General features: G+C 37.3%; 1 protein-coding gene across 1 annotated transcript; it reads left to right on the top strand.

The window, feature by feature from the left end:
• The first annotated feature begins 7,303 nt into the window (after positions 1-7,303).
• LOC149200653 (phospholipase A1-Ibeta2, chloroplastic-like) lies at positions 7,304-8,926 on the top strand. The gene has a single exon (XM_089401019.1). The coding sequence runs from the start codon at positions 7,304-7,306 to the stop codon at positions 8,924-8,926; it is 1,623 nt and encodes a 540-aa protein (XP_089257145.1).
• The last annotated feature ends 1,993 nt before the right edge of the window (positions 8,927-10,919 follow it).

The following is a 10,919-nucleotide window of genomic DNA, read 5'->3' as shown; positions in this document are numbered from 1 at the left end:
TGTGAAGAATTCAATAACTTGGAAATATAATTGCTGTCAATTCTAAATCCAAGGCTTACAGATTGAGAAAACTGAGAAAAAAGTCCTGATAATATGTTTCTACAGTGGCTTGGGAGAATATATTTAATAAGATTCGAAACGTGAATTATAGATTAGTTGAAACATTCCAACCCTTCAATATTAGAATACAGTAAAGAAAGATCATGACTAACTTTGGAAGATAACCGATGCAGTGCATTAAACTACCTGCTACAGGGTGTTGTTGATGAATTCCGTATTCCTCACGGGGAAGATCCAAATCTTGCTCAGTTCCAACCTTCATGGCGTTTTGGAAATGGGATGTTTGCACTAGTTCTCACATTTGCGCTCCTTTTCACTGGGCTAAGGAGCCACAAAGCACGATCCTGGCATTATGGGACAGGTATACATAAAAGAACCAAAGAAACAATGAACTCTGAGGCCAAGAGTGACATAAAAGAATGGGGAAAAGTAGTAAATATCTTCAAGAGTGACATAAAAGAATGGAAAAAAGCTCTTTTTTACTCGGCTAAGGAGCCACAAAGCACGATCTTGGCGTTATGGGACAGGTATACATAAAAGAACCAAAGAAAGAATTAACTCTGAGGCCAAGAGTGACATAAAAGAATGGGGAAAAGTAGTAAAAATATCTTCAAGAGTGACATAAAAGAATGGGAAAAAGCAGTAAAAATAACTTGCCATGAAGGCAACTCAACCGATATTTGAAAAAAGCAGTTACACTTCAAAACAACGGTTGAAAGTGTCTCACCTATCCAATGGAACAGGTAAAAGTGTTGACGAAGAAGTTGATGCATAAGAAAGCCTATTAGCCTAAGAATTAACATTTGAAAACTACTTCATAACTTAATTTTAAAAAAAATTAAATTTAAATTATCAAAAAATTATATCCGCAGACTGAGAGTTCCATGTTTATGAGACAGAAAAAAACTACTTCATAACTTAATTTTTAAAAAAAGTTAAATTTAAATTATCAAAAAAATTATATCCGTAAAGTGAGAGTTCCGTGTTTATGAGACAGAAAAATGTCTCTCATGAAATTTAAATGCATTTAGATTTGGACACGCAACCAACAAAAATGAAAATGGATGCTTCAATTGAGGAGATACTCTCGTGAGGTGAGTATGTCAAAAAATAATACAGCAGGTACCCTAATAAGGTGGGCAACTCAATTTGTATGTCAAACTGTTTGCCAGCGTAGTGGAAGTGATCGTGAGCGGAGGATGGAGCTCACAAAAGAGTTGGTCCACATATGTGGAGTAGATAGGCTTCCTCTCAAACTTATGTTCACAGTATCAATGGTGTGGTCGGCACCGCGTGCCACTCTATACCCTGTACCGCGTTCAGCCGCTAGGTTTTCAAAAGCGAACTGAATCCTTACGTGAACGATTTAAGAGCGAGTAAAATCCTGTTGGAAATTTCTGTTGATTTCAAACACACACAAAAAATAACACAGAGAACAACGCTCTGTTTCTACTACAGGATCTTTATTAGAAAACAACAAAGATAAAACTGTTACAAAATAGTCTTCCTCTTCAGAGGGGTTACATCAGGAACGCTCCAGTTCTAGAAACTAATTTTATCACAGAAAAACTAAAAAGTTCAGCACTGCTGTGCGTTGCAGAGAAGAAAGAACTCTTCTTGCTAATACTCTCCACACGTCTCTGCTCTTGCATATTTTTTATATATATAATGAACAACACAAAATATCTTTACAATACGTGTTGCTTTTCCCTTACTTCCGTGAAATAAAAAAATAAAAAAATTTAAGATTTCACCTACATTTACCAACCCTAGTAAATATCATTAATTACACGGTTGAAAATATCCTACTGGAATTTAATGCATGGCTTATCACAATATCGCACCATCGCATCGCAAGAAGAGAAAGGATGTGCCACCGCTTCTATAACCTTTAAATCATGCGATTTGCGATATGCGATCAGATCGCATTGCGAAATCGCAATCGCATACAATCTAAAGGACGCAGTGAAGGTTGACAAGAAAGGAAGTGCAATATGCGATCTGCGATCGCATCGCAGGGAAAAATCTGCAGTTTGAAATTACCATTCCAACACTCCCCTTTAATTTTAACTACTGGGTTTTTTCTGCATACCCAGGCATTTCCTAAAATGATCAAAACTTTTCTTTGCCAGTGGTTTTGTCAAGATATCAGCTAACTGATCTTCTGTACTGCAGTGCTGCAAAACAATTTCACCATTGTTAACTAATTCACGTATGAAGTGAAATTTGGTGTCTATGTGCTTTGTCCTTTTATGAAAAACAGAATTTTTAGACAATGCTATTGCTGAGCTATTGTCACAGTAAATGGTTGTGCCCTTTTCTTGTTCATGACACAAATCTCTGAGAACTCTTCTCAGCCATACTGCTTGGCATGCTGCTGCTATTGCTGCCACATACTCTGCCTCTGCTGTTGACAAAGCCACAACTGGTTGCTTCTTGGAAGCCCATGAGATGGCTCCCGATCCCATATGAAACATATATCCCGATGTGCTTTTCCTATCATCAACACTTCCAGCCCAATCACTGTCAGTGTAACCTGTCAACATGAAACTTTCAGAAGAGGAGTATAAAATACCAAACCCCTTCGTTCCATTCACATACCTTAGAATCCTCTTGGCTGCCTGCCAATGAGTCTCTTTCGGTCTTTCCATAAATCTGGAGATTAAACTCACAGCGTGCATAATGTCCGGCCTAGTTGCAGTCAAGTACATAAGGCTGCCAACTATGCTCTTGTACAGTTTTGGATCAAAATATTTGCTGCTGTCTTCTTTGGTCAATTTTAACCCCACTACAGTTGGAGTCACAGCTGCCTTGCTGTTCTGCATGTTGAATCTCTTCAACACTGCTTCTACATATTTATCTTGAGAAATGAAAACGCCATTTTCACTTTGGTCTACTTCAATTCCAAGAAAATATCTTAAGAAGCCCAAGTCAGTCATTTCAAATTCACTTTTCATGACTGCTTTAAAATCAGCAATGAGAGAAGCATCATTGCTTGTAAAAATCAAATCATCTACATATAGAACAACGATAAGAATCTTACCGTCATTCTGCTTTATGTAGAGTGTGGGTTCACAATCACACTTGTCAAACCCATTTTCAATCAGATAAGCATCTATTCTACTGTACCATGCTCTTGGAGCTTGCTTCAACCCATAAAGAGCCTTCTTCAATTTGCAGACTTTATGCTCTTGCCCTTCAACTTCATAGCCTAGAGGTTGTTCAACATAAACCTCTTCTTTTAACACTCCATTCAAGAATGCAGATTTAACATCCATCTGATAAATATTCCATTTGTGTTGTGCTGCAATAGACAACACTGTTCTCATTATTTCCATCCTTGCTACTGGTGCAAAGGTTTCATCATAGTTTTTGCCTTGTTGCTGCTTGTAGCCTTTCACAACAAGTCTTGCTTTGTGCCTGTCAATCTTGCCTTCAGCATTGCTTTTGGTCTTATAGACCCACTTAACACCAATGGCATCTTTGCCTACAGGGAGGTCCACTAACTCCCATGTTTTACTCTTCTCAATTGCACCAATTTCTTCATTCATTGCTTCAATCCATTTATCTTCATTTACAACATCTTCAAAATGGACTGGGTCATCAACATGACAATATAAAGCGAATAATGAATTCAGACCAGTATTGTTACTTACCTCTCCTTGTTCATAAATCTCATTTAGATTTCTGAATCTTGGTCTTCTTGGTGTGCTAGGAGTTCCATCCGAACTTGAGGGTATTTCTAATCCCTGTGGTGTGCTTGGAGAAGCACTTCCTTGTCTTCTTAAAGCTGTTCGGATTCCAGTTTGTGGTGTGGTTTGTTGTACTTGCTGTGGTGGAGGAAGAGCCACCAAGGAAGGATTATTTGCTTCTGTCCCTTCCTCTTCTTCTTCGTGAGACACAATTGTCTTCACATTCACTGTCTTCTCTAAGCTTCCATCCCAAGCTTCATCTTCAATGAACTGCACATCTCTGCTTACTATCAATTTCTTGGTGGATGGATTATAGAGTTTGTATGCTTTTGACTCATCACAATAGCCAATAAAGACACACTTCTCCCCCTTACTATCAAGCTTCTTCCTTAGCTGATCCGGTACATGTGCATATGCCAAACAAACGAATACTCTCATGTGAGTGACAGTTTGTTTTTGACCACTCCATGCCTCTTCTGGTATTCTGTTCATGATAGCTTTAGTTGGGCATCTATTCAAGATGTAAACTGTGCAAGTAACAGCTTCTGCCCAATACTCATGCGGCAAGTGTTTTGCCTTTAGCATACTTCTGACCATGTCAAGAATGGTCCTATTCTTCCTTTCAGCAACTCCGTTTTGCTGAGGTGTATACCTTGCAGTGAACTGCTTTTGTATGCCATTCTCTCTGCAAAAACGCAGAAAGTCTTGGGAGATGTACTCTCCTCCTCTATCTGTTCTGAGCACTTTGATATAATGCCCACACTGCTTCTCAACAAGAGTTTTGAAGTGGCGGAATTTCTCAAACACTTCACTCTTCTGTTTCAGCATATACACCCATGTCTTTCTGGTGTAATCATCAATGAAAGTTAAAACATATTTATTTCCGGAAAATGATGGTGTTTGCATCGATCCACACACATCAGAATGAACAATTTCCAATGGTGCTTTTTCCCTTATACTCTTTCCTGCTGGAAAGCTTTCTTTGTGTTGCTTGGCCAAGATGCAGCCTTCACAAAGGCTGTCCGATTTCTCAATCAATGGCAATCCCTTTACCATTCCCTTTCTGTGCAACAGATTCAAGCCTCCGAAATTGAGATGTCCAAATCTCAAATGCCACAACCAATTCACATCTTTCATTTGTTCCTGAAAGACTTCTTGTGTTACAGCTGCAATAGTTCTTCCTTCCTTCAAATCTGCCCTGAGTTTGAGAGAAAACATTCTATTGTTGGTCATCTGCACCTATGCAATGATCTTCTTACTTGGAGGTATGTCTCTGATAGTACACAAATCATCTTTGAAGAACACGTTGTAACCTTTGTTTATGAGCTGTCCAATGCTCAAAAGATTACATTTCAGACCAGGTACATAGTATACATCTGGCACAATCATCTGTTCTCCATTTCTTGCTCGGATACTAACTCTGCCCTTACCCTTGACAGTTATCGTATCATCAGTCCCTGTTGTTACCTCAGATTTCACATTTTCATCCAGATTGGCAAACATTTCAATATTACCAGTCATGTGATTACTACAACCTGAGTCTAGGAACCAAAAATCTTCTTGTTTGTCTTGTGCTATGTTACATGTTAACAACACGTTCTTTGGGTTCTTATCTTCTTCATTTGCAAAATTTGCATTCTGCCTATTATTCATGTCACTTTGTTTTTTCCTACATTCATTGACATAGTGCCCATATTTCTTACAATAATGACATTGGACTTGGGATTTGTCATACCTTTGTCCATGAGCTTGCTGTTTGTTTGAACCTTCATCTTGGTTCTGATTGTAGCTCTTTCCGCTTGTGCTAGCAGGATAATTTCTGCCTCTGTTTTGGCTTCTTCCACGACCTCTGTTATTTGCTCTGCCTCGACCTCTTCTTTGGCCAAAAGACATCTGAGTCTTGAGTGCTTGCTCAAGTGAGGAATCTGTTCCTCTACTCAGTCTGTGTTCATGAGACAAAAGAGAAGCACTCAGCTCATCTACCGTGAACTGTGAGAGATCTTTTGTTTCTTCTATTGCTGCCACAATAGATTCAAACCTTGAGGGTAAACATCTCAAGATTTTCTCTACAATCCTTCTGTCTTCAAGAATCTCACCATGAGATCTTATCTGGGTTATCAACCCAATAACTTGAGTGAAGAATGAGTCTATTGTATCAGATTCCTTCATGCTGAGATTTTCAAAGTCTTTCCTCAACATCTGCAACTTTGCAGTCTTCACCTTCTCCATGCCTTGATAGGTAGTTTTGAGAATATCCCATGCCTCCTTAGATTTTGTTGCTGCTGCAATCCGTGGAAACACACTTTCATGTACTGATTGGAAGAGGAAAAAGAGGGCTTTGGCATCCTTCTTCTTGTCACTCTTCAACTGGTCTCTTTCTGCTGTTTTCAAAGCAGCCAACGCTATTGCATCTGCCGGTTCAGCATAGCCAGTTTCAACCAGCTCCCATATTCCTTGAGAATCAAACAATGCTTTCATTGTTATGGACCAATAACTATAATTTTTCCCATTAAACTGTGGCAGTTGGGGATTTGTCAAACCAGTTCCAGCATCTGCCATCTTAACCTGTGTAAATAAAGAAGAGATACTGACCCCAAAAAAAACAAGCAAAAACTTTCTCTGCTGGGAAAAAAAAATGCTCAATAAGCTTCTTACAGCTCCTACAGTGAAAAAACAAAACTCTATTTTTTTGACTCACTGAGTGCCTAGACTCGCTCTGATACCATGTTGGAAATTTCTGTTGATTTCAAACACACAAAAAAATAACACAGAGAACAACGCTCTGTTTCTACTACAGGATCTTTATTAGAAAACAACAAAGATAAAACTGTTACAAAATAGTCTTCCTCTTCAGAGGGGTTACATCAGGAACGCTCCAGTTCCAGAAACTAATTTTATCACAGAAAAACTAAAAGGTTCAGCACTGCTGTGCGTTGCAGAGAAGAAAGAACTCTTCTTGCTAATACTCTCCACACGTCTCTGCTCTTGCATTTTTTTTATATATATAATGAACAACACAAAATATCTTTACAATACGTGTTGCTTTTCCCTTACTTCCGTGAAATAAAAAAATAATAAAATTTAAGATTTCACCTACATTTACCAACCCTAGTAAATATCATTAATTACACGGTTGAAAATATCCTACTGGAATTTAATGCATGGCTTATCACAATATCGCACCATCGCATCGCAAGAAGAGAAAGGATGTGCCACCGCTTCTATAACCTTTAAATCATGCGATTTGCGATATGCGATCAGATCGCATCGCGAAATCGTAATCGCATACAATCTAAAGGACGCAGTGAAGGTTGACAAGAAAGGAAGTGCGATATGCGATCTGCGATCGCATCGCAGGAAAAAAATCTGCAGTTTGAAATTACCATTCCAACAAATCCGAGTAATGGACAGATGCTGTTAGAGCACGAACTCGGAATATATAATCAGTGGCATGGCTACCCTAATTTCACACTTCATTGCAATCCCACAAATTCACACTTCATTGCAATCCCCCAAAGAGATTCCCTATTTGTCAATCCTTTCAACGCCAAATGGAACTCCTTGGGTCTTTGAAACAGGCTACCTCATCTTCCCTACCCGCCCTAAAACACAACTCCACTACAGGGCTCAAGAATATATCAAACTGCACTTCTGGAGCTTCTTCATCCACTCTAAATCTGGTGAAGAACCCTTCACAAAGGAGATTGGTTTGGTCTAAACTACTGGAAATCACATCCCTAATTGACAGGGGCTTAGGAGCCACATTCATAGGTTCCAGTCCTAGAAGTCCTAACAGGAACAGAATATTAGACTCCACGCTTTCAAATCAGAGGAAGTCCAACGACATACGCAATTCCTGGAACTGTGATGATTGGATGAGCAAGCTGCAGAGACCCAATCCTTCTCCTAAGCAGAGTCTGGCGGGTAAATGGAGGGAATATCATAGTGCCAACGACTGGAGAGAACTTCTAGATCCCCTTGATGAAAACCTAAGAAGAGAGATTGTGAAGTATGGAGAATTTGCGCAGGCAACTTATGATGCCTTTAACTCCGATCCCCAATCGAGCTCTTATGGTGGCTGCTGCATCCCGTGTGGTGAAGTTAATTCATTTCTTGAAAGAGTGGGGTTGAGGAACACTGGTTACACGGTGACCAAGTATCTCCATGCAACTCCCAATGTCCATGTTCCCAATTGCCTTTCGAAACTATCGAATGAAACCCTAAAATGTCAGAAGTCTAACTCGATGGGATTTGTTGCTGTGAGTGATAACTTGGAAGAGATCAAAAGATTAGGTCGAAGAGATATAGTTATTGCATGGAGAGGCACCATGACTCCGCTTGAATGGGCTGAAAATCTCAAGACAGATTTAATACCAATTAAACTCTCTGATAATATTCATCACTCTGATCTTAACCCGAAGGTGGAAAATGGATTTTTAAGTCTGTATACTTCTTCTAAGGGCAATAGCCATAGTGACATTCATAATAATAGCATGAAGAGCGCATCTGAACAGGTTCTGGAAGAGGTGGAGAGACTGTTAGAATTATACGAGGGCGAGGAGTTGAGTATTACCATTACAGGGCACAGTCTAGGAGCAGCTTTGGCGCTCTTGAGTGCATATCAGATTGGAGAAAACTTGGCATCAACCTCAAATAGTACACCAGTAGCAGTGTTCTCTTTTGGGGGACCAAGAGTTGGAAACCATGATTTCAAACAGAGGCTCGAGGAGATCGGCGTGAAAACGTTGAGAATTGTCAATACCCATGATTGGATCCCTCAAATGCCAGGGATTTTTATGAATGAATGGCTACATAAGAAGTGCCATGAAATATTAAATTCAACAGCATTGACCGAAGCAATGGAGAGGATGTCATTTACTCATGTGGGGGCTGAGCTGAGAATCAATCACTTGGATTCTCCATATCTGAAAGAGAATGCTGGTGTGAGTTGCTATCACAATCTGGAAGCCCATCTGCACCTGGTCGATGGCTTTCAAAGCTCTGGAGTTCCATTTCGACCCAACGCAAAGCGGGATTATTCTCTTGTTAATAAAACCTGTAATTTACTGAAAGATGAACTTAGGGTGCCTGCTAATTGGCACAATTTGTCAGTCCATTATGATAGCGATTTCAGTCCCAATTTCAATCATCTCCCTATGTTATCTCCGCTTTAAGTGCCTTCCGTGTAAGAAGAGGCTTGGTGACTTGTACAGCAACCGTCTAAATATAATATGAATTGTGAATTTCGGGTGCGAATGGTGGCCCCCTTTTTAATCTTTACCTCTGAAAGTGAGTCTGCAACAGCAACCTTCGAAATATGATATGAATTGTGGCTTTCGAGTGCGAATGGTGGACCTCTTTAATCTTTACCTCTGAAGTAAACTCACTGATCTATCCAGCCATCCGAGACTATATGACAAGCTATATGTGGTCGTGGCACAAAATCGTATGAGCATCCAAAGTTTGAATATTGTATATGTTTTTGTGTAAATAACAATTTTGCACGGGTTTTATTGAACTACCCATCCCTATATGGTATGGTATGTGTGGTTTAATGGGTATATAAATTTAAGGCATTTTATTAGTAGTTGAGTAATAATTAAATGGTTGATAAATGTTTATAGTTATGATGGATTAGTTTTAAAACTAGCATCTATTTATTTTAATTTTAATTTTAAGTGGATCAATTTTTTAAAGATTAAAATGTTTTTTTTGGATCATATTTTGAAAGATTTAAATGTTCTTTTGAGTGCAAAAATTGAAGAAAAAATTGCTCCTACATAAATTGGATTTTTCTTACAACTTGGTAGATCTTTAGATGAATTCATGATGGTTTTTAATGATATTATTTCAATTATATAAATTTCACCATTTCTATATATAAAAAATTCTTTCATTTTTAATTTTATTAAAACCCCGATTTAATATTGATAAAATATTTTTAGTAGTAATGACCATATATGGCTTAGATATATCTCAAAACTAATGATTTTTTTTTCCTTTTGGATTTAATTAAAAAAATGTAATTAAAAAATAAAATATTTTGATTGTGAAATGTATTATGGTTGTTGGGCATTTGGTATGGATAAGCCATGGTATTAGCCGATAGTATTGGAACAAAATCTATTTACAAGTAAATAATATCCCTAGTAAGGTGGGGCTGAATATCCATAGTTAAAAATCTTGTTATTTTGTAATTTTATTGTAAGTATTAAGTTTTTATTTGCTTATTAATAAAGTTAACTATGTTACAAAATCATTATTTAATTTGTATGGTAAATGAATCTTCATTTATATCTACTATTCATATGTTATAAATTTATCCCTAATTTTATTATTATAATCATTATTATGTTATAACAAATTGAATTTTATTACTTTTAATTTTTTATTATTAATTGAATCATACAAAAATTTACATCATTAAAACATCACCTCCATACTAGGCTACAATACCTCTCACCACAAAAATATTTTTTAATTAAATTAAATTAAATTAAACTAGCATTTTCACCCCATGTTGCAAAGGAAATGCGGTTAAGGCAATGACATAAGAAACAATAGCATAGAAGAAAGAAGTCAAAATTTTATGCAATTTTGTTTCTTTATTGGTGTTTCTTTTTTATCATATGTTATGTTTCAGGGAGATTCCAACCACGATATGTTCAAAGTGAAGGATTTATGAAAATGCTCTTCACTAATATTCTAGAAACTTTATAAGTAAATGATTTAAATAAAACATTTCATAACAAGGTAAACGTTGTTAATTTAGTTCCTTGTTGCTTCTTATCCTTATTTCCCTTGTGTAAAATGTCCAAACTATAAAAGAATGGTATTATTTTTTGTCTCTTAAGACCATTTTATTTTATCTAAGTCAATCATTTTTATATTCTCAAATAAGTGCCCATCATTCTCTTTCCATAGTGACTCAATGTGTTTAAGTGCATTTCATAAATTTGGTTTAATAAATGTTGGAAGAAAACCAATATATTTCACTTTGTAGAAAGGAGTGTACATTGGTTGGGGTAAAATTGTATTTCTCGTACTATCTGATGACGTCATCTAAATCTTGAATCTTTCTCGCCACTTATGAATTCCCCATTCTAATTGTTTTTTATCATGATGATATTGGCATCGCAATCCTTGTTCATGAGAATATCATTTAAT

Source organism: Pinus tabuliformis, chromosome 2_1 (genome assembly GCF_031772625.1).
Source record: "Pinus tabuliformis cultivar Carrire ecotype Pingquan chromosome 2_1, CPIR1, whole genome shotgun sequence".
Taxonomy (NCBI): domain Eukaryota; kingdom Viridiplantae; phylum Streptophyta; class Pinopsida; order Pinales; family Pinaceae; genus Pinus; species Pinus tabuliformis.
This window is presented reverse-complemented; position numbering and strand designations above follow the sequence as displayed.